Genomic DNA, 25,124 nt, shown 5'->3' on the forward strand with positions numbered 1-25,124 from the left:
CAATGACTTGTTTGTATGCCAATAGATTTTTTTTTTTAAGGTGAAGGGAGAAAGAAACATCTGGATGCCAGAAAAAAAATGACCTTCCTAGAAAAGAAGCAATAGGACATTCAGATAGCAGACATGTAGAACCAGCCTTCAAACCCTACCAAAACATGACAAATACAATACCGGTTGCTAATATCTCCATCTGTAGCCAATTAGTCTTTCTCTCATTCTGTGGTTGAGTTGGGTAAGAGTCCAGTTGAACTGTCCAGATAAATGGTGATCCGACATTTAAAGAAATTTGCATTTGCAGAGAACTCTAGAACCATTCTGTCATGAGAGGAGGCTGTCCCTGTGGAAATCCTGATGTTATCTTACTTGTAAGTCCTCGAAGTCACCTTTGCCTCCTTTTCCTTTCACCGTAGTTTGTTATGTGTGAGTCTGCTGTGCCTGGTGGAGGAAATAAAAATGTTCTAGAATATGCTTCCATTTCTTGTTGCTTTATGCCTACACTTCTTCATGCATAAACCCTCCAACTTGGGGCGCCTAGGTGGCGCAGTCGGTTAAGCGTCCGACTTCAGCCAGGTCACGATCTCGCGGTCCCTGAGTTCGAGCCCCGCGTCAGGCTCTGGGCTGATGGCTCAGAGCCTGGAGCCTGTTTCCGATTCTGTGTCTCCCTCTCTCTCTGCCCCTCCCCCGTTCATGCTCTGTCTCTCTCTGTCCCAAAAATAAATAAACGTTGAAAAAAAAATTAAAAAAAAAAATAAACCCTCCAACTTAATATTGGGAGAGAATGGTTTTTTTAATTAGTATTGTGCACACACAACTAGAGACGGACCGACAGGCAAACACACACACACACACACACACACACACACACACACATCCATCCGTCTTGTTTCCGGTCACTGCATTATTTTCCCTATGGACTACTAAGTTATCTTTCACATCTCTAGTATAGTACTTACTGTGTTGTAATGTGATTTTGGTTTATTCTGCCTCCTTAAGGCAGAGATCTATATATGTTCATGCCTAGTAGAAAGTCATTTACCTATTTATTTACTTATTTATTTATTTTAAAGTTTATTTATTTCTTTTGAGAGAGACAGAGACAGACAGTGAAAGTGGGGGAAGGGCAGAGAGAGAGGGAGACAGAGGATCCCAAGCAGGCTCTGTACTGCCAGCACAGAGCCCAACGTGGGTCTCAAACCCAGGAAACTGTGAGATCATGACCTGAGCCAACACCAAGAGTCAGATGCTTAACCGACTGAGCCACCCAGGTGCCCCTAGAAAGTCTGATTTATAAAGACCCTCAGTAAATGTTAGGAGAACAAATAAATGTTGAAGAAATCCTTGTGTAGATTGTGGTGTATCTGGTAATGCTTTGTAGGCTCCCATTATTTTATGCTGCCATATTTCAGTTCTGCTTCATGAAGTGTTCTGTTTGTAGCTTTTGCTCAATCACAAATAGGAGTAAATATAGTTATAACATGTTTTACAGTGCTTTAAAATTTTCACGACACTCTGTATTGGGTATTTTTTTTAGCTTCACAATAATCTATAGATTTTATGCCAATTATCTTTAACTTTGCTTAGTATGATTATCGTAAATGCCTAGAGACACAGTAACGGTGGGGGGCATATGTATTCTCACTTAGAGGTGTTTGTGTCTTTTCTGCGGAAGGGATATGGTTCTCTATAAGTTATAGAGATGGTATCCCGCTATGCTCTTTTATTCAGTGTTATCTCAATGTATAAGAAATCCTGTGTTATCAAACATTCTACTAAACAAAATCTTCACAAACTAGCACATCCACAGTGACCATTATAGACATAATAATGGTGATGGAGGGATAGAGTCTTCAGGAAAGTGGTAAAGTTAGAAATTATTGACTTAAGGAATGGAGAAGAAAACTGACCAGGAATAGATAGATGTATTATTGGGTATTTTTTGAGGGCCCAGCTGAGGCTGAACATAATGAATTTGTAGCCTAAACTGAGCAGGTGATTACAACTAGGAGAGACAGAAAGTTGTGTAGGTATGTGCGTTGTATATTAAAAGGTCTATATGTCAGTTGAGTTTGAGGTGTTTGAGAGCAATCCATTGAAGTAGAGGGTTTTGCCTTGGGAAATAATGAGAATAAATGTCACAGGGGGCAGACTGTAATATTCAAAGGCATTTCTAGTCATCCTCTATTGGATGCAGATCTGATGTTAAGCTTATTTAATTTATATCTCGGTCTTATTGTTTTCGCTATTGAAATCATTCTCTTAGAATAGCTGATTCCCCCAGGTGGCCTTCCCTCTCCACTACACCATCCCCAAACCAGAACTGGTAACTCATAATTAGTGATTGAAAAACTCAGTTCTATCTGCTTGATTAGTATTTACATGATGTTTTCAAAGTTAGAATTAATCCTTGAAAAATATGAGAATATTCAGTTACATCATTCAATGTGCTATTTATGGTCCTTAGTTGTTACACAATGAGGTTTCCTTGGCTCAGACTTGATACACTGCTTCTTGAGTATGAGAAGTAATGTGTGTGTGGAGTGTTAGGAGTTTAGAGTAATGGTGGCTACAAACATATTTCCTCTTGTATTGGAGAGCACATTTCTTTCTTTCTTCCTTCCTCTCTCTCTCTTTCTCTCTCTTCCCTCCCTCCCTTCCTTCCTTCCTTCCTTCCTTTTTCCCCAGCAGATATTTTCTTACCTGAAAAGTTAAGAAGATAGTTTTGGTGAACCAAACATTCTAAGTAAGCTGTTACATATGCAATATCAATTTGTCAGTGGATGAATTCAATAAAACACACTTGAGGGTTAAGCAATTTTCATTGTATTAATCAGTCTTTGGTAATCCCAGAGACTGGCTATGGGTTTCAGTACCTCAGTGTCATCATTATGCGTCATAATTACCACTGTGCTATAGGTGTGTGGACATTCTCATAAGTGGAATATCTTAGATAATCAGATGCTTATGAACAGGACATTTCTTCTAAATGGAAACACTGAAGAACTATAAGGTTCTTGTGGCCTCAGAGAGTTCATATGCGTTTACTTAGTTTCTCACACTCCAGCAGGAGGCAAGGGGAGGCAAGTCAGGAGTGAATTTTAAGAGAAGTTTTAATTTGGGGCGCCTGGGTGGCTCAGTTGGTTAAGCATCTGACTTTGGCTCAAGTCATGATCTCATGGTTCAGTTCATGAGTTGGAGCCATGTGTCAGGCTCTGTGCTGACAGCTTAGAGTCTGGAGCCTGCTTGGGATTCTGTCTCTCTTTCTCTCTCTCTGCCCCTCCCCCACTCATTCTCTCTCTCACTGTCTCTCTCTCTCTCTCTCAAAATAAATAAACATTAAGGGGCGCCTGGGTGGCGCAGTCGGTTAAGCGTCCGACTTCAGCCAGGTCACAATCTCGCGGTCTGTGAGTTCGAGCCCCGCGTCGGGCTCTGGGCTGATGGCCCGGAGCCTGGAGCCTGTTTCCGATTCTGTGTCTCCCTCTCTCTCTGCCCCTCCCCCGTTCATGCTCTGTCTCTCTCTCTGTCCCAAAAATAAATAAACGTTGAAAAAAAAAATAAACGTTAAAAAAATTAAAAGAAGTTTTAACTTTTACAGTCCTCTTTATAATTTGGCTAATGTGCATGTGTGTGCCTTGTTTTCTTGAAAAATGCCTGTGTGTGTATGTGTGTATGTTTGTGTGTTTGTGCAGAAGCTACAATTCAATACATGCTGCATTCTGATTTTTGTTGTTTTAATTTGACTTTGGGGAAATAACTCCTGTCTCTCTTTCCCCATCTCTGAAATCATATATGATAATACGAATCTCTTACTTAAGTGTAAATATGTAATGAAATGTGAATGGTGAATTGAAGACGTTGTGTTTAACTATTGTGGATTACTTCATTGTGCTGCTATGCTGATTTTTTGAGGACCACGGCATTGGTTCAGATTCTTTTGCTCCCTGCACTCTGGGAAGAGAACAGGCTGTGGAGTCAATCACTGACTCTGGCCATTATTTTGTGTGTTCTTGGCTAAGCCTCTTTGGGGCTCAGTTTCTTATCTATAAAATGAAGGTGATGAGTGGATGGTTAGCTCCGTGGGTTCGAGCCTGGTGCTGATAAGATGAAGGTAATAATTTATAGGATTATGAAAATCACAAGTATAATGACAGCATAGTATTTTGAATCCAGTAAATAATCCGTGTTGCTGCCTCTACCCAACCCCTTCCTGACGGCCATTTTACCAATCGGCATATTGTTAATCACATCTCCTGATAACCTTCCTTCCCCTCCAGCCACAAGTTTTGGCAAAACCTGTAGGTGCTCCCCTTTGTTAGAGGGGTATCTTGTTCAGCCTTCTTGTGCTTTTCATGGGAAACATTTCCACCATTTTCTGGGCATGCAACCTTTCAGGGTTACGAACACTTCCAAAAGTTCTGTCCTAGAAATCTAAAAACCACATATGATTCTGGTCTCTTGTTCATTTGTGCATTCCCCTACCTCTCATTTTCATTCATTCATAGAGCATTTATTTAGCAAATGAGCATTCAGTGATTCATTCAGCACGCGCATCATGTGCCTGAAGCAACATGACTGAAGTAGGACATTCAGACAGAAATGGGATGTGGTCCTTTTGGATTTAAAAAACATAAAACCACCTTAAAAAAATTACTGAGTATTGTACATGACAGCTGCTTCTACCTCTCCTTCTGTCTTTCCCCTTCGTCTTACCCCAACTTTTCTTTATTTGGCATGATACTGGGGATATAGGGACAAAAAAGGGTTTGTATGCAAAAGACCTTTTGAAACTGCAACAATAATGACGATGATAGTAATAACAATGGTGTTGATTTATCAAGCCCTCACCATGCGTCAGGCGTTGTGCTAAGTTCTGTACGCATTTTATTTAATGAGCTACTCCTAACAGTAATGGGGAGTGATACCTTACCATGGTCTACATGACAGGGAAGAGCCTACCTTTCTGACCTCACCTCGTGAGGTCTAACCTACACTCACGGTTCTACAGTAGCTCCCTGAACATTCCAGGCAAGGACGATCTTGCCTCTGGACTTTGGTCCTAATCCCCAGGTCAGAAATGCCCCCTGGCTCCAGTTGTCCATGTGACTGGCCCTTTCTTGGTTTTCAGGTTCCAGCTCCTCAATGACACCTTATTGTGGAAAACCCACCTCTATGTGAAGACAGAGTCTGGGGATAAACAGGATCAACAGCTTTATTGCTTTGGGGGACAAAAGAGGCTGCAGGAGGCCTAGGTCTTCAAACTGCAAGCCCACCGAGAGGGAGGAGCTGGGGGTTTTAGCGGGAGATACAGGACCTCATGGGTTTCGGGACAGGGAGTGTGTATGTGCTGCCTTTGTCGTGTTTTTAGGGTGGCGCTGGTTCCTGAAAGAAAGGGCTAAGGAAGGAGGAGGGAAGGTTTGCAGAAGAGACACGAAAGGGGCTACTTAGTGTAACATGGAGCCTCGCTGAAGCATCGGGCAGCCATTTTGTTTTCGCTCAGCCTTCTCTTCTCAGGAGGTTTCAGCCTCAGCAGCAGGCAGCCCGTTGTCACCCAGCCCCTGTCACCTGGCTGTTTACTGCCATCACAGCCCTCACCATCACAAGTTACTCTTTATCTACTTGTCTTCCTGTGTGTTCTCTGTCTTCCCTGCTGTACTTCCGGCTCCTCCAGGGCAGAGGCCTTGTCCGGGTGCACACGATGGTGTTCGCTGTGCCCAGAGCAGGCCTGGCTGGCACGTGGTGCTCGCTGCATCCTCACTGACTCCATGAGCAAGTGTCATTTTGGAAGAAGTCACAGCACTTGGCAAAGAAAGAGCAGAGTTCTAAACAACAACACCACCAACTTAGAGGGTGGAAGAAGGCAATTAACCTGTGTAAGGCATTTACATGTTTCCCCAATTGTGTCTGTGACTTTTAAAAATAATCTTATCAGAGATTCAGAGAAGTTGAGCAACTTGCCTAGGATCACAATTCGTTACTGATAGAGAAGAGATTAGAATTTTGGTGTGTTTAGTTCCAAGCGCTGTATTCCTTCCACCCTGTGGTATATTTTGAGCCTCAGTGCGCATAGTGGACATTGTGTTGGAGTGTCTAGATGCCCCTTTAGAAATGAAGGACTTATTCCCCTGGATGCTAGCCATGATGCGAATTCTCACCCTCCATTGTCAGTACCTTGGATGCATTGCCCAGACTGAAAAGAGCCGCCTTGTCCAAGGTCTTGCCCCCTTCCAGTAACTAGTGAGCATGAAGCTATGAAGGCTTGATCTTCTTGCCCTCATTTAGCCAACTCTGAAGGGACATCTTCATGTAGGGTAAACTGAGGCCTCCCCTGAGACTGCATCACCCTCCATCTCCTCCTTTCCTCTTGTTCTGCCTCCTTCTGTGCTGTTCCATGGGTATTGATCCCAAGAATACCCCCTAATAAGCTTTCTACATGCTGATCTTCTCAGAGTGTGCTTCCCAGGGAGCCCAGCCTGTGCCTGCGTTTGAAAACAGTGATAGACACAGGTAGTAATGGGGATATGGCATGTGGGAGAAATATAATGATAACCTTGTTTGCACTTGGATTAGAAAAATTTTTTTAATGCTTATTTATTTTTGAGGGAAAGAGAGAGAGAGAGCAAGAGCGAGCGAGCAAGCAGGGGAAGGGCAGAGATAAAGAGAGACACAGAATGTGAAGCAGGCTCCAGGTTCTGAGCTGTCAGCCAGAGCCGGATGTGGGCCTCGAATTCACGGACCATGAGATCATGACCTGAGCTGAAGTTAGACGCTCAACCAACTGAGCCACCCAGGTGCCCCCTTTTTTAAGAAAATTTTTAATGTTTATTTTTCAGAGAGAGAGAGAGAGAAAGAATGAGCAGGGGAAGGGCAGAGAGAAGGAGAAAAAGAATCCAAAGCGGTGGATGTTTCGAATTTAGGTGCAAATGGTTGGCTGTGCCATGTGCATTCTTTCAGGGCTTGGCATTGCTGGATCACCAGCCTCAGCACAGTCAGTGCCTGTCACGTTGCAGGCAATGTACCCAATAAATAGAGATTTGGGATTGGGTTTTGACAAGAGCTTGTGGACGTAGTCGCTAATATCTTGAAAACTGATGAGCTCTCTGAGTGAAAGAGACAGAGACAAAAATCCTAAGAGAGCATTGAGACTAGCATACAAAGAGAAGCTGAAGAATGTAGGTGCCGGGGTGCTGTTTTGATTGTCTGCCTGTGGGGGTGGGAGGTGGCTGGGAGCACCTGAGAGCAAGGGCTGCGTGGTTGACATTTGTGAAATGACCATTTGTGAAATGACAGGAATTTAAGGGTGGTGCTCAGTGTGAATGAAGCGGCTGGGGGCCTTAGAAAAGTGATGTCAAGCCTGCTTCGGAGATAGAAACCTATTTACAGAGGGAATGTGTGGTGAGTAAACAAAGGATATCATACGCATCAATTTATCACCCGAGACATTTGGCAATAAAAGTAAAAAGCGAGAAAGAGCTGACAGGGCCTGTGAGGCCAAATAAAAGTTTATTAAAGAAGTGGAGATTGTGTTTGAAGGTAACAGTCAAAAAAAGTTGGAGATGGATGAGATAAATAGGCTTCAGAAAAAATGGGATTGATCTAGAGACAGGCTTGAGTCCCTTGGCCAAGCATGAGGATATTTTCTCTCTGCCCAAGGGGAAAGTAATATGGCGCACTAGGGGTGCGATGCAAAGGCAGCTGGCAAAGTTTGGTTTTATTTACACCTGTTTTATTATGATCTCATCCTGATTTTATAACTCTGTGATCGGCCAATAATTTTGTATACCTAATGAGTGTTACGTTTAACTTGTGCTGTTTGCAGTTCCCAAGATCTAGTTCAACTGTGGTAGCTGCACTGACCATGGGATGTCAGTTGAGGCCAAAAATGTCACTAATGCGTCCTTCAGAAATTTTATACTCAAATCAGGAAGTACACTTAAAAATTTTTTTTAATGTTTATTTTTAAGAGAGAGAGAGAGAGAGAGTACATGAGCAGGGGAAAGGCAGAGAGAGAGGGAGAGACAGAATCTGAAGCAGGCTCCAGGCTCTGAGCTGTCAGCACAGAGCTTGATGTGGGCCTCGAACTCACAAACTGCGAGATCATGATTTGAGCCAAAGTTGGATGCTTAACGGAATGAGCCACCAAGGCGCCCCAGGAAGTACATGTTTTCATTTGTATATTATACTGCATATAACTTTTGGGTTGTTTTTATCAGTGTGAACACTTCAGATTTTTTTTTTTTTATCCTTCTAAAGATAGAATTTGGTAAGCCTAGTAACATGTGGTGGGAACTGTTTTTTTGATTTGTGCTTGTATTAGTGTGCTCTCTTTCAGTTTTAAAAGTAATTTGAGATATATATTTTATATATATAACCCCTGTTCTTACCCTTGCCATGTCTCATATGACTTTGTTTAGTGTTAGAGCTCTTTTTGACCCTGATGGAAAGGTCCCTAATGGAAGGAACTCTCCAGGGATTAGGGGCCAAGTGCATGGGACTGTACTTTGTTGTTATATTGAATGTGTTTCACACAGTTGAAAGGAGGTGTGTAAGGTCAGATAAGGCCAGTCAGGGCATACACAATCAAATATAGCTCATTGGCCCTCTCCTTCTCCTTTTCTAGATAAATTTTGCTCAATTTCAACAAGCAAGGATTTTTGTCTCTTTTATATACTGCCAAATCCCAAGTTTTCCAGGGTCTGGCACAAAGTAGCTGGTCAATAAATATTTGTCAAATGAATAAATTTAGAGTGAATATAAGAATATTTATTTTCACTATACCATACAAATGTTGTGAGAAAAAAAATGAAGTGATAAATACTAATGTACTTTAGGGTTAAAATCGGTAACAATAGCCAAAACAAAATAAAACATAATATATAGATTTAAGTAATTATTTTGTCCTGCTATTTTTATTCTTTCATCATATGTTTACTATATGCCCACTGTGCATGCTTGACTTTATTGTGTCATGAGCCAAAACACAAGATCTATGGAGAAGAAAATGGTGCTAGTAATATGCAGAGTTGAAAACCAAAGTGTTGGGTTTTCCTTAAATACTCTTATAATCTACTATACCACTCAATTTACATCATGTACAAGGAGGAAGAAATAACTTTTTGCTATGTGATCAAACCATATTTAAAAAAAAAATTCAACTCCAGTTCATTAAACAGATATCCGTTGTTGGCTTTTTCTGTGCCAAAAATTGGCTATGTCATAGTTACATGGGAAAAATTACAACCCCCCCCTTTCCGACCCCATTTTTTTCTTATGATTCTGTTGCAAAAGATTTTATCTTTCTTCCAACCTATTTCTTGTATAAAGTCTTCCCGAGGGAAAGCAAAAACTCATGGAAGAAAAACTCACATCACCCCAACAGCACATTTAAGGAGAATCTGCCGCTGCCCTGGTGAGAAGCCTGTCATCCTAATTCGTAACCTTATGGAGATCTCAACGAAAGAAAAAGTGTCTTGTTTAAAAATGCCTGTTGACCAGATTCTCCCAGTGCAGGGTCACTCTGTCTTCTAATTTCACATATTCATGTGTGATTGGTTTAATTTGTGTATAAGAGATGTCTTGATTTTCTTTTTTTTTTAATAAAAGTTTTTATTTACTTATTTTGGGAGAGAGAGAGACAGAGAGCAAGCAGAGAAGGGACAGAGAGCGGGGAGAGAGAGAATCCCAAGCAGGCTCTGTGCGGTCAGTGCAGATCCTGATGGTGGGGCTCCATCACCCCAACTGTGAGGTCATGACCTGAGCTGAAATCAAGAGTCAGACGCTTAATTGACTGAACAACCCAGGTGCCTGGAGATGTCTTGATTTTCAAAAGTTGTGACAGGAAATATTTGGTTTTTAACTTAAGGAATTTATTTCTTTATTTGTTTTTCACTGAGGAAAGGGTTCAGAGATTATTACAAACTGTGTTTTCATCATGGTATTTACATATATAAACATGAGTTTATTTTAATAGCATTTTTGATATTTACCTATTTACGTATATGTCATTCATGTGTGTATGTATGCATGTGTCTGTCTTTCTATCTACTGTTGATTATGCAGGGCAGAAAGGAAATGACTCTGTCTTTGGATTCTGAATTAAAAAATGCCACTCAGTAGAAATCTGGAGTAGGTATAATTACTATCATTGTGTTTTTTTAATAATTTGCCACGAGTAGTGAAAATGTCTTTTATCTCCTTAACAAAAGAATCTGCCTCTAAAGGCATTTATTACAAGGAGTGATAATGATGAAGTAACTGTGTTGTAATGGAAATGGAACAAAGATTGGGGGAAAGAGTAAATTGTAGCTACTGACTATTGTGATTCCATCTGAAGCTTCAGACCCATAGGAGGGAGTTTCTGGTGTGGATGCTGGAGAAGAGAGGTTTATTGTTTCCTCCTGATAATAGCGATCAATAAGCACTTTGTGGACCTGACAGTGTTTGCAAGCTAGAAAGTCTCCTTTTTTCCCCTCTCTCCCTCTTGTGTAAACTTACTGCCATTATAAACACATTTCAAAGAAAACCAGTCTTTTGTTCTGAATGAAATTCTTTCTCTAAGAGTTTGCTTGCAAAGTATGAACCCAGCCTTCGTGCTGAAGGAGAATGGCTGGGACCCACAGCTCTCAAGGACCTAACTGTGTAAGTCTGGTATAGGAGGCTGCTGCCTGCTGGTATTTTACGCACTTGGTCAGTTCATTCTTTATTCAACTACATTCTAGGGATGGGAGTGGGGGGAAGATGGAGGAAATCAAATACTAAGTTAAATTGTAAGTGTAATTTTCCACCATTAGCCTTGCATTCTTGACTATTGAGAAAAATCTAGGTCTCAGATATCTAGTTAAAACAGATATCCAATTATTTTGATTATAGCAGTGGGATAAATCGTCTTAATCAATAGCATTCATGATGACAGTAATGACAGAAATTACCAATTCCATCGGGTATATAATTGGAAAAAGCATTTTACTACAAGTTACTCCAAGACACATAATAATTTTTCAAAGAAAAATTGAGTAAGACACTTTCAAGTACGGGTCAATAAAAATGTTACCATTGTAGAACTATAACATACGAGGCTAAAAATGTGAATCTAAAAATAAGATCTGACCAATGGTTCTTGGCCATTAAATAAGGTATTCAGCTACTTTTTGTGATTTATAAATCAAATCAAGATACGCCTGCCTGGAAACATCTTAAAAACCTAAAATAACAAAGTTTATTATTTTGTTCTTCCAGAGTCACTAACAGGAATGAAAGCAAGGCTATATATCATGTATGCTTTACGTTAAGAGTATCAAAGTTTCTGCCTTGATGTTAAACTCTCATATGTTATGACTTAAGGTTGAAAAAAAATTGTGAAGCAGGGAACATTTACTTCTGGTTGTCCCTGTTCTCTCTCTCTCTCTCTCTCTCTCTCTCTTTTCTCTCACTCTCTTTCTCACTGCTGTCACTCTTTCTCTATTACCAAAACCTCATGCCGCAAAAATCTGCCATGAGTCTCTCCCATCAGACAAATTGGACTTAACGTTAAATTCTTGGTTGAAAAGTACTTCTCTTGATTTTAAGAACCTTAAAGGAGTGGAAAGTAAGTTTTGGCCGGGGAAGATTGGGAATGGATGGCATGAAGATAGTTCTCTTGGTGCTCCTACAATCCTGAAATCAAACTTGGTGTCGATTCCCACAAAGCTCCGACATACATTGATGGCTATAGAAGTGGGTATATCTCGCTGCTTCTCAGACCGCCTTCTAGAGCCCTCTGGAACTGCAGTAAACTATCTAATGTTCTTGGTCTGTAGGAATCAACTATGTGTGTATATATGATATATGGGAGATATAATATGGGATAATATATATTCCTTGGTCTGTAGGTATCAAGTATATATATATTTGTATATATATATATATATGTGTGTGTGTATATATATATACACACACATATGGGATATATATAACATAGGAAATATAATATGGGATAATATGTAATATACAGGAGATTATATATAATATATATATATGTCTATATAAAACGTTGATTATATGCTGTTATACTTATTAATTTTGTATCATAAACTATTATGTGTTTTTTAAAGAGCTGTTACTGCTACTTCAGGGTTCATTTGAAATAAAGCTCGCAGGACTGATGTTGTCCTTATGTTTTATAATGCTCAGAGATTCTGGAGATTTGGCTACTGAAATGAATAAATTATGGGTTAATATGTATTGTGCCAATTATGGATGCCCTTGCACTGGGTTTGCCTTGGAAACTCCAGTTAAGAGCCCTTGTACGTGCAAGGAAATTAAATTGTTTTTAAAGCTGGAAAGCACTGGATGATATCCCATCAGGATCTTGTTCCCAAGCATCATTTCATGATAATTCTCTGTTGTTTGGTATAAATGTGTACCTGTGACTTGTGTGGATCCACATTTGAATGACATTTGTAAAGCTGAATGGCAGAGTAAGGTATTTAAAACTCATGTAGTATTCTAGGAAGAATGTGAAAAAATAATGCTGCACCAGAAACATTTCTCCTCTTCTGTAGGCAGCTTTTCCCAGTATCCCTTTCTTACTCACATCCTTTTGCCCCTGCCCCTTTTCTCAGTTACTAATTTTCCATTAGGTAATGAGGCAAGCAAATGGCTAAGAATTACCACATAGTTAAAAGTTTGGTTCTAATGTGAGCGAGCTTCGATGGCTTTTGTTGGAATTCATCTAAAATGACCACAACAATTCTTATTATCATGGCCATTTTAGGTGATAAATGGCTTATTTTGATTAGTTTTTAGTGTAAGCTGATTTGAAGAGGAGTTTGAAAAATCAAGGGCTTTTGCTGACTGTATTTTTTTTTTTTAGCACTCAAGAACACAAAGCCTTAGTGACATTTTTTTTTCCCTTCTTAATTTAACACCCTTCAGGACTGTGAGGGAATGATGTGCTGAGCCACACTTTCCATCCAGAAAAGCCACTAGCAGTGAGTGCCATCACTGGAGTTTACAAGGCATGTTTCATGCAGGACATGTATGACGTAGGCAGGACCACGATTAGTGTTAACTCCAATTTAAGGAAGAGGAAACCAAAGCTCAGAGAAGAGCAGTAACTTGCCCAAAGTGAAGATGCCAGCAACCACCTGCATTTTAGTGTCCAGCCTCCTGTTTGTAGCCCTAGCTCTTTCCATCATGATGTGGACATCTGTCTACCCAGCCACGAATTGTTTCATCCTCCACATAAAGTGTAGACTCCCTGTTTCATCTCTCACGTTTCCTAAGTGTGACTTGCTGAGGAATGGCTGGTAGCAATTTCCTGTTGGTTTTCCTGAACCTGACCATTCCTTGCCAGTTGCGTAGTTCCTGACTGTGCTTGGAGTCCCAAATCGACCTGTGTTAGAAACCACAAGGACTCTTTCTTCATCAGGGCTCTGCCTCCAGGCTGACCTAGTTTGCCTGTCCACTGCCATGTCTGTGTGCTCTGGGCTCCCATAGGCAAGGCAGCTCTGAACAGACTGACAAAAGCCATCATCACTGACAGTAGTTTAGCTTACGCCGCAGTCTGGGAAGAGCAATGATGTTACTTGTGGTTTGGTTTCTGAATGTAAAAGAAGTCATGATTATCATAGAAATAGTTATGTAAGCGAGGGTTTATATTTCTCCTCATAGGTTGCGTATAATTGTGCATACCCAGACATACACAGATCTTGGTGTAATTAAATACTTTGTGGAAAGGAGTGGGGAAACAGTGTAATAATGGAGTGATCCCTAGAGTAAAAAAATGGGCTCACATAGAGTCGAATGAAAGAAAGTAAGGCTTTTCACGTCATGCAGGGTTAGCGTTCTCTTTGCCTGCATGTTTTTTCCAGAATGAAGTGTGATTATTCCGTGCCTCAGCCTAGGAACGTGATGCATCATAAACACTGATGACGTAGGCGCCATTATCTGCCTAGTAAGCACGCTTCTATCTGTCTGGATCATCAGATTGTAGTTAACACAAGATAGGACTATATTTAGGCCCTTGTTGAGTTTTATCTTCCAAGAGAGGTGTGAGCAGCAGAGCTGGGCAGGACCCTGGGTAGGATTTGGACGGTTGTCCATGTTTCAGCAACCGAGACTTTTAAACTGCAGGGACCTGTTCTAGTCAGTATCCTGAAGCTATCAGACCTTCAGCCTCTGACTGACTGAACAAAACACCTGTGTCACTCTAGTTGTGGCCTCTGCATGACAATTTACTTATTGACAGTGAGCAGTAAGTGTGAAGTGAGGCTTATTACCTGAAGTCTGCGTGGTCAGCACATTTCTTACCTGTTCAGGCTACATGATGAGCCAAGTCATAATTAAAAGTTTGCTTTAGTGGCGTCTGGGTGGCTCAGTCGGTTAAGCGTCTGACTTCGGCTCAGGCTGCGATCTCACGGTTTGTGGGTTCGAACTCCACGTTGCGCTCTGTGCTGACGGCTCAGAGCCTGGAGCCCCCTTCGGATTCTGTGTCTCCCTCTCTCTCTGCCCCTCCCCTGCTTGTGCTCTGTCTGTCTCTTTCTGTCTCTCAGAAATAAACATTAACAAAAAAACTTTTTTTAAAGTTTGCTTTAATCCACTTGGAGTCAAAGCAAAATGAAATTTCAAGCCGAATGATTCAATCCGGTTTAAGGAGCTATTGGGTTCGATCTCGCTAATGAGACCTGATGCTCCATGGCTGTTGATAAGAATCCCTCTGGTTAAGGTGGTTGGGCAATTTTTTGTTTAGGAATAATCTTTCTCCATGTGACGGAGGGCAGTATACCCTGAACGGTGTTAGATGTAATGTTTCATAAACTGTCCCCCTTCCTTCTCTGCCCTGTGGGTTGCTCTCTGTTAACCTCACCTTCTATCCCCATGCCCTGTTTGCATCCTCTTGACCTTTGTTGTATCTGTTGCTCAGTGGCCCATTTTGCCTGGAGCTGTACTTTGGGCTGGATGATTGGAGGTAAATCTCCATCACCCATTTACAAATTATCTTTGAAGCTGGTGCATTTGGAGTTGACAAAACATTTCCCCGTTTTGTGGGTTAATTTTGTAATTTAACTGTCAGGAAATCCTACTTCCCTCATCTCCAGGCTCCTGTTGGGAAAACCCCTTGCTGTGGCTCCCAAGTACTAGAAACAATAGAGAATTCTTTGGGAATGCCCAAGTGCAGGCTGCAAAGAAAAGTAAGGGGCTACAAATGATTTCCTGACATGAGGGCCATTGCTCTCCAGTAGCATATTCAGGAGTTGAAATGATACCAATTAGCTTTGCAGCATCTAATTGGCATCTTTGGGCTGTGAGGCATGTCTGGCAACAGTCCTAGATGTTAGACATGGTCAGTTTAGTTCAATTTAACAATTTTTTGACTACCTCCTCATCAAGAGATTTTTTTTTATGGAATCATCATATAACACATATATGTATCATATTGTAGTTTAATTTCATTTTGACCTCGTAACAACCCTAAGAAGTAGCTATGCTAGAAATTTCTGTTTTATAAAAAAGGAAGCTGAGGTTCAGAAAAATAAAATGCTGTATTCAAAATCACACAATCTAGCCAAGAGTTAATTACTTTCTTTTTATTATTTATTTATATATTTATTAAATTTTTTTTAATGGTTATTTTTGAGAAAGAGAGAGACAGAGTGTGAGTAAGGGAGGGAAGGCAGAGAGAGGGAGACACAGAATCTGAAGCAGGCTCCAGGCTCTGAGCTGTCAGTACAGAGCCCAATGTGGGGCTCGAACTCATAAGCCATGAGATCATGACTTGAGCCAAAGACGGATGCTTAACCGACTGAGCCACCCAGGTGCCCCAAGAGTTAATTCCTTTCAACTGTAACCTTTTCTGCCTTGAAGATTGAAGAATGTGTTTCAGTTTAGAAAAACAGATTAAAAGCTTGGCCGTTTGGAGGCAGTCACATACATGTAGAGGAGACACATATGTAGACTTAGACACTTGGTACCTACGTGACTTTGGGCATGTTTTTTAATTTGTCTGGGATTAGTTTTCACATTTATGAAGTAGCATAATACTTCTTCTAGGGTTTCTGTGAGGAGTAAATGAGTTGCTCCACGTAACTACGGTGTTTAATCAGGAAAACAGCATTATATCTCTTCGTAGACTGAGTCAGCCTTGCACCATCTGTGAGATGCTTTTTGGTTGGAGGGTTCAGGACTCGAGCCATATCCTCTAAAGGTTTGTAGTGCAGCGTGATCCATTGCCCTGAGAAGGTGTCTAGAACCAGTACCGTCCTGTCTCAACATTTTTATTCGGACAGCATTTTTGTTCGGACAGCCAAGTTGGCCACGATGGTGCCCAGTGAAGCACGTTTCTCCTAAAGCTTCCCAATTAAGAAGTTAACGATCACACCAGAACTATTTAAATAACAATAACAACATTTATGAATTTGGGGAAATGATTTTACAGCATTGTTTTCAAAGCCATTAAAAGTGAATAAAAGGAAATTAGGGATTTCAGTTAGATACATGGAAGGATATTTCAATACTTAACAGAGTGAAAGCAGCTTGTGGGAGAAAAATTGTAGGAGACCCAAGTCCTTGTCCTGTTGGTGGCTCTTTCCCTCTGGGTAGCTGAGGCAAAGCACTTTGACCTCTCTGGATCTCAGTGTTTGCATCTGTACAACGTGGATAATTACATCGGAGACTCACAAGGTTGTTGTGAATGTCTAATGAGGTGAAAGAAAAGAAAGTGATTGGTAAGCTGTGAAGTGTTTTATAAACTTAAAGTGGTGTTGTTATTCTCCAGAGTTTGTTGAAAACATCCAAAATTCTTGGATAACTTAAATGTATTCTTGCCGGAAGGAAGGATAGGACTAAATAAATCACCTCTTGGATCTCTTTCAGTTTAAGGAACGAGTGCTTCCAGCTTAAATTGGTATTGTTGATATTAGGTCTTGTATTAAATTGGAACTCAATGGGTATATTTGGAAGGGCATTAAAATAAAATAACAGAGGGAAATGCTTGGAAACATACTTTGTATAGGAAGACTTAATTATACCGTTGATTAGGGACTAAGTATATTCAGTTACAATCAATAATTACAATGATGGTAACCACTGTGCTTTGCTAATTAGAGCATATCTCTAATAAGGCCAAGGTGATCAGTTTGAATCCCTGTATGGGTCAATTAGCATCATGTCAGCCTCCACCCTAAGCTCTCATGGGGTCATTCAGGTGTGTACTTGTGTTCACAAGGAGAATAAAATGGAGATTGGATGAAATCATGCAGATCTTCAACCAGTACGGGGAGAAGAAGTCTACCTTCTAATGCATTCGTAGCTTGATTTTTTTTCTTTTAGCACACTTACCACTTTTGCTTTTTGTGATTAATTATCTGGACTACCACAGTTTTGTTGAGCAAATTACTGGTGTCATTCACTTGAAATGGTACTGCCGAGCTTCCCAAGAGATGGTTGAATCTCCGGTCTGATCTGACCCTCTGTTTTCAAGTGCTTAACTTTGCAATGCTTTATTTCAAATGACCCTGAGAACTAGGAACTTCTTGCAAGTGTTTTTCAGATGGGAAAATGGAAGCATCTTTTTCCCCAAGGTTTCCTACTCCCAGGTGAAGAGATGTTGGCTAATTTTATAAAAAGGTCAGTAGCACAGCTGGGCTTGAAATACAGAGGTCCTGACTCAAAGTTCTATATTTGCCATCTATTTTCTCTCTCTCTCTCTTGCTCTCTCTCTCTCTTTTTTTTTTTTTTTTTTGGTTTATATGTAGTAAGTTTAGTCAGAGGCTGGGAAAGTGAATATTTTGTCTTCATATTTAGCAAGATTGATGAATACTGCAATCACATATCTTTCAGAAGCAGTTAAGCTGGTTGTTGGAAGTGACTTATTGTTTTGACTTATTGTTTTGACTAGTTTTATTAATAATACCAATCATATCATTTGGTCCATTGGCGTCTATAGGCTTAGCCGTAAAGATAGGGTATCTCACATTATGATTTTGGTCACGTTAAATGATAGAATTTGGCATATCATGTCCTAGTACATGAAATAATCTTGTGGAGAACATGGAGGTCCCTGTGGTGTGATTTAGAGGATGAGAAGTGGTCTCTGCCCCCAGTTTATCTCTCACTGATAAGCCTATTTACCACAATTCCACTGTTAGTTGTTCAGACCATATTTTATAATGTAGGGAAGCTCCTTTTTTATCGTCCTCTACCTTAGGACCAGGGATCAAGTTTTTGAGGAAATGGAGGTATGACTCGTGAGCACCATCTGAGATTAGAGCACTAAAGGCATTTAAAATTTTGATGAGAAAAGGAAGTAGAATATGCAATGATGATTCCTGGAGACGTGTTTAGGGAGTTTACATGATGATGGTAGCGATTGAGCCTATCAGAATGCAGCGTGAAGATATTCGATGCCCAGGGTGTGAGGAAGGGGTGAGCCAGAGGAGGACACAGAGTTGAGAGAGGAGGAGTGGAAACGTGTGTCCAAGGCAAGACTTTATTCCTGATTTTGCCTCTGTCTTTCTTTGTCTATACAGGTTTGGTGTCAAGAATTTTAAATGTGTTTTCAAGAAGCAGACAATTTGAATCCATGTGATTCTTTAATTGTGCGTTGACATTAAAAAAATTCTTGCTTATTGGAAACACTTTCTAAGGGGAGAGATGCTCTGTTTGCAAAAGAGGACTTGTAACATCTCTAACTTTGGTTCTTTTTCAGTCCAATGGTGATAATAACACCAGCCTGACTATTTCCCTGGAGGCCCCTGTGACTGGTGGAAGATCCACTGGCACGGCACGCGTTAAAAAACATGAACTGTAAAGTGTGCAACCAGATCCAAAGTCTTAAGTGTAATGTGCAGTGTAGGTTGGAGGCTTTGTGCCTGGACTCTGGAGGAGACTACCTCGTCTTCAGTACTGGTTTTGCCTCTTTTTTACCTGTGTGACATAGGGCAGCTTCAGTTTTGTGTGTCTCAGTTCTCTTATCTGTAAAATAATAACACCCATGTCTATGTCATCCTGTTGATGTGACAAACAAAGGAGTTCGTGTGCAGGGAGCTTACAGCAGTGCTTCTCATAGAGGGAGGGTCATACTAGCTGTTATGTTGTATGTATGTGTCCCAGCATTGCTGACATAAGTGCCTGGGACTGAGTTATATGGAAATTTTAAACATCCTTTATTTATGCCTCAAGCAATATAGCTCTTTATTTATCTAAGAAATTCACATTAATTATAAGTCATTAGTGACAGTTAATAAATGGAACTGTGTTGAACTTGGCAGTTACGTATGAACACCTCTCAGAAGCTTACTTCTCTTGATATTTGAGTAAAGAATCTGTTCTCATTAATGTAGACTTACTCAGTTCAGGTAAGATTCATAGAGTATTATCGGTCTTGATCATCATGTTTATACCTTAAATGAAAGGTTTACAACCCATGACTGCACATTAGAAGCAACTGGGTCTCTCAGACCAGTTGAATTGGAAAATTTGGAGGTGGAACTCAGGCATTGGTATTTTTTAAGAGCTCCCCAAGGTGATTTTAATGTACAGACAGAATAGAAAACCACTGGCTTAGAGAGTTAGTAATTAAGTGTATATCTCTATCATTTAATTGCTGACATTGATATGTAATTTCCTCATATTTAAGTAAATAAAATGACATGGCTATTTACACACATTTCTTTAAAGGAGGGCCTAGGGTTTCCATTAATTCTGTAGCCTATGGGTGTGTGCCATAAAGCAGAAATGAGAAGCTTGTTTTAAAATTATCAAGGTCACCTGGGTGGCTCAGGTGGTTAAGTGTCCTACCTCGGCTCAGGTCATGGTCTCACGGTTTGTGAGTTTGAGCCCCGTGTCAGACTCTGTGCTGACAGCTCAGAGCCTAGAACCAGCTTCCTATTCTGTCTATGCCTCTCTCTGCCCCTCCCCCACTCATGCTCTGTCTCTGTCTCTGTCTCTCTCTCAAAACTAAATAAACATTAAAAAACAAAAATTAGCTATGAAGTTTTGTTTTTGGAAGGATGAAGTGCTGTCAATATTAGCAAACGATATAGAAATCCCAGAATGTTAAAGATGAGAGGGACCCTCAAGGCATCTCGTAGGAAGAGGGGTACACTTTGAAGTCAGTCCTGGCTTTTAGTGGCTTATTCACTTCCTACCTTTGTGATCTTGGGTTCTTTACTTAACCAATCTGAGCCTCAACTTCTTGATCTGTAAAATCGAGGTGAGCATGTGCTTTATATGATGACGAGTGTGTTTCATGGGCACACACACTCATGTCTTGCTTCCCTGCCTCCTACCTGATCCCTAGGTCCATCTGGTGCAGATGTCCATGGCAGGGACTGCGTTGCAGCCTCTGCAGGGCCAGCTTCTGGGAACCGCTTCCTCCCACTCCTCGGGGACCACTTCTCTGGCTCTGTTGGGACTGTTTCATGGCTGGATGTTTGGATCCCATGACCTTAAGTGAGCATAACATTTAGTGTGCAGGGGTCAGTACTGCTGGCTAAGCAGAGTGAAGCTGTTCATGAGACAGGAGATGAAGGAGATCTTGTGGCCATGTGATGGCAGCCTTTGAGAACCATCTGTCTGCCCCAGACGATCCGTGTGCAGGACCCAGATGGCTGCCTTGTGTCTCCAGCTCTATGTTCTTAGCCATTGCTTCTTGGGGTTGAACAGGAACAATGAGAGGTCACTATCTCTATCTTAGCTTGGGGTAAGCACAGAAGAATCATAGACCTCTTTGATTGTTGTGGTTGTTGTTTTTATGATAGGAATACTGGATTTCATCTTTTCCCCCACCCTTGTCTCTCAGATCCTTCAGCATTTGGCTATAAAATGATTAGGCCACCTGGTTCTCCTGTTGCCCATTCTTTGTGTCCTAGGAAGGGGGTTCGTGGTTTCTTATTCTTTGCAAAGCTTAAGGCCTCAGGTCTTGATCTCAACTATGGGGCTTCAGTGTCCTTCCCACTTGTAAGCCTGCTTTCTAGGACTATCCTCAATCTTAATTTTCAGAATTCTGCTTGTATCACCATCTCTGGACTCATCTGAAGTTTTCATTGGAAATGAAACTGCCATTTTTCTGTTGTTTCCTTTGTCTACTGGAATCAGCACCCTCTTATGATTAACAGTAGTAGGAGCTGTATTGAATTTTTAGGTGGTAAGGATCTCCAAACATTACACTTGTGGGCTGGGCGATCTGACTTAAATCCTGTGCTCCTCCACTAGATTATGAGACTCTTGAGGGTAGAAGCCATGTTTTATAGCTGAGTATCGTCATAACTATCATTATGTATCTACTGTGCACCAGAGACTTTGCTTTATTTCAATTAATCTCCATAAAAATAATGTACACATGAGGAATCTTAGAGAGCTTAAGTAAACTGCCAAAAGTCATGTGGCTTTTGAGTGGATTTTTTAACTCACTTTGATATTAAACCCTGTGTTCTAAAATCATGTTTCTAAATTCCTTCTGAAAGGAAGGAGCAGATACAGGTAAGAAGAATGGGATCTTGGCCTGTAGAATGTTGGATGACCTCTTGAGTCAGGGTCAGGTATGGAGGAGTATTCTTAGAGGAGGAGAGAAGGTCTGCATATCTTCAAAGCCCCTGTTTTTCCCATTAATATACTGACCGGCATTGCTGACATACGTGGACTAAGAATGGACCCTGTGACTCTCAAGGCAGAAGTCACCCCCGTGGACGGCTTTGGCCCACACGTGGCTTTTTTATTCAGGTCAAGAGAGACCCCAAGATTACATGAAGACATCTCTCACTGATAAGAGCCATTGGGTGAGCAATCAGGCAAACTCTGAAGAGGACTCTGTGAATCCATGGTGATGAGATGTTCTGTGCTGAAGTCAGCTTTGGCTTGCTGATGATGAGGAGATAGTCTATAGTCACCTTCTGTGTTTGGAGTTTAAACCATCAGAACGTGCCTACCAGCTCTGGTGAGCGACAGGAAGTATATAAATGCTTTCTGGCATTGGAGCTCTGTCGGATATTCCCAGAGAACGTTTCCCTTTTAATGTATTTGGAAACTATAAATTTAACTCCTGCTGGGGGGAAAAAAAGCAATGGTTTCACAAAAGAAAAAAAGCTCTTAAAAGGCTTAACTCCTGTCACAAACATGTGCTTTTTAATGACTGGGAAATTCCTGGTGCAGGGAAAAAATGCCCTTTTGTACAAATGAGGTCATTCTGGTCTTAACTGGCCCTATGCACTCTAGTTCCTGCGTTCTGTTCCACGTTTTGTGACCAGAGGTTATTGGAAGGGTAATCCCTGTGTGCATAGTCACTGCTTTTAGGGCATGTTGCCAAAGAGAAAGTGATCTTAGCTCACAAGCTTCCAAGCCAGTGCAAGAGGCCCAGCTCCCAGGGGTACCTGGCCAGTGACTGATAATGACTTGGTTTAGCTTGGCCGTGGGTTGAGTTTTCAAAGCACGCTTTTCTTGTGCACTGGGATTTTTGTGTCTGCTGCTTCTTTAGATTTCTCAACAGCTCCATTGCTTCTCGATTCAGGAGTGATTTTTCTTGCTTGGGCACATTCTATCTACTGTGCTTTGATTCCTTCCCGAAGAAACATCAGTGCCAGATTGAGGCTTCCTGTTCATCTTCTTCACCTGGTGTATATGAAAAACAGCTGTTGAAGGCATTTGCCCTGTACCCATTTCCTTGCACACTTGGAGGCTGATTCCTCCAAAAATTAATTTTTGATTTGGTTCTTACCCAAATTTCTTAATAAAATCTATGGTCAGGGAACTTTGTGGCTACCTGGGTCAGAAACTCCAAGCCTAGGCTCTGTTGCCTAAATAAGTCTAAAAAAAATTTGTTGACCTGGGAGTAAGAAACTATCTTCAGCTCTCCCAGAGAGGCAAAGATTATATGATTCGGCTGGGAACTACTTATGTGTTTGCTGCAGACCCCATTTTGTTGCCCAGACCACCTGTGGCCCCTCTTGGAGGCCTCAGCATCCTTGCTTGAAATCTCTTGGGTCCTTGAGGAGGTGAGGCTTGATCTGGGCATGGCCCTTGTTTCTTGAGTCCACCTCCCCTCCACTGCCCTCAAGGCCTCGGTTTGTTGTAGACAACCACAATAAATATTGAACCCAAGGGCTGCTGCAAAAGAATTGGAAAAAATATGGCTAGGAAATGCTATCACCCTTGAAACGCTGGGAAATTTGGGGTAATTGCTGAGTGCCTCATATTAGTTCCTCTGGAGAAAATACATGGCAAAATGCATAATGGGTTAATATTATAAAGTGAAAACTCGTAGAAGATAAATCAGAAGCCCCATATCTGCCTCTGATGCTCAGAAGGGGAAAGGCACTGATTTGCTGATAATATATTTTTATTTTTCTTCTTCTTCTCCAGCCTCAGACGATACAGCAGACTCTCCAGAGGACACTGCAGTATTATGAGCACCAAGTTATTGGGTAAGTAAAATAGATTTTGGTTATTATTTGGGGAAAATTAAAGATAATTACTCAAACACAGCTGTTGAGCATGAGCTTTCCTGCCACCCAAGTCAGTCTTTACCAGTGGCTGTGGGGTGGAGATTCCTTGGGACCCCTGGACTGACTACCTTTGCTTTATTTTTGTTTAATCCTTTTAAATGAAATTCCTTTTGGTATTGCCTTTCCTTTTCAACTTTTCTTCTTCTTGTGTTCTTTCCATCTTCTCCTCCACTGAATCTCCTAATTGTGCCTTAGTAATACAGTCAGGTTTAATGGTACCAACTGAGAGGCTTTAAATGGGATTTTAGAATCCTTTAGGAAAGTCGACTCAGAGTCAATACAAGCCTAATACAGTTCAGGAGAGGTATTGCTTTAGTTAGTTAGTTCCACGTTCCATATTTGTCTTTAATCTTTCTTTTCTTGACATCATTGGGATATGGTGTAATGTAAGAAGACAAAATCAAGGAACAGGAACTCCAGCCCTCACCAGCACATAGAACTTTAAAGTTACTTTAATCTGTTTTGTAAGGGAGGATGACGATGGTAACAGCTAATTGAAGATTAGATGCCATGGGTAAATGAGATAATTTCAGTGGGAGTATTCTGTAAATAGAAAGCTCCAGATAAGTGTAAGGTATACTTATGACTGGCTATGGCAGAAAGCAATTGGAAATACAGAAGCCTCAATTCACTTTCTGATGTAGACTACCTTAAAATGAAGAAGTTGAAGTCATTGACATGAGAGGCAGTGCATATTTGTAATTCACATAGTTAATTTCTCTGAGCTGCCATCATTTATTTGTGTAAGATTGTGAGCACTTTTGGGGCGCCTGGGTGGCGCAGTCGGTTAAGCGTCCGACTTCAGCCAGGTCACGATCTCGCGGTCCGTGAGTTCGAGCCCCGCGTCGGGCTCTGGGCTGATGGCTCAGAGCCTGGAGCCTGTTTCCGATTCTGTGTCTCCCTCTCTCTCTGCCCCTCCCCCGTTCATGCTCTGTCTCTCTCTGTCCCAAAAATAAATAAACGTTGAAAAAAAAAATTAAAAAAAAAAAGATTGTGAGCACTTTTGAGGAGCTAAGATTCAAATCCTAGTACCTTTTGAAAGGCCATCAAGCATCATTTAACATTTGGGGCCAATAGTCATTGCCCTGGGGATCGAGACTATATTTGTGGCTAGTAGGCTACACTGTGATTATTTTTTTAAACCAAAACAGAAGAAAAGAAGATTTAGTGGAAACATAATCTCGGTACCTAGTACAATGCCATATGTTTTAAGTGCTGGATAATTACATTAATTATCATTTCAGAGGGAATTGCTTTGAAACTTTGTCACATGAGTCCTCAAAACTGTGGTACTAGGAGAAGCATATTATTTAAACTCGTGAGATGGCTTTTAGTTTGAGGCCATTAGTGACTTTAAATGGTTTACCCTAATGGAGGCAAATGATGTCAAATTAATCTCTCCCCACATATTCTAAAATAAAACTTAATCACTCTCATTGGATTTGCTGCTTCCAAAGTGTGGTATTTGGATCAAATTAGTCAATATACTTGGCACGGTTTCTTGTGTGTGGTGAGCACTACAACCTGTTTGCTCTTGTGTTTAGTGTCATTATTATTTTTTAAATTTTATTTTATTAAAAATTTTTTTAAAGTTTGTTTTTGAGAGGGAGAGAGAGTGTGTGCACAAGCGGGAAAGGGGCAGAGAGAGAGGGA

General features: G+C 40.9%; 1 protein-coding gene across 1 annotated transcript in view; it reads left to right on the plus strand.

Annotated features, from left to right (window-relative positions):
• The window catches only part of GUCY1A2 (guanylate cyclase 1 soluble subunit alpha 2), a 322,573-nt gene that overhangs the window by 8,021 nt on the left and 289,428 nt on the right, over positions 1 to 25,124 (plus strand). Inside the window, exon 2 of the mRNA XM_086679239.1 lies at positions 23,329 to 23,390. Coding sequence (XP_086535365.1) covers positions 23,329 to 23,390 — 62 coding nt within the window. The remainder of the gene's footprint in view (positions 1 to 23,328; positions 23,391 to 25,124) is intronic.

This window comes from Puma concolor, chromosome D1, assembly GCF_028749965.1.
Source record: "Puma concolor isolate L17-30 chromosome D1, mPumCon1.1.hap2, whole genome shotgun sequence".
Taxonomy (NCBI): domain Eukaryota; kingdom Metazoa; phylum Chordata; class Mammalia; order Carnivora; family Felidae; genus Puma; species Puma concolor.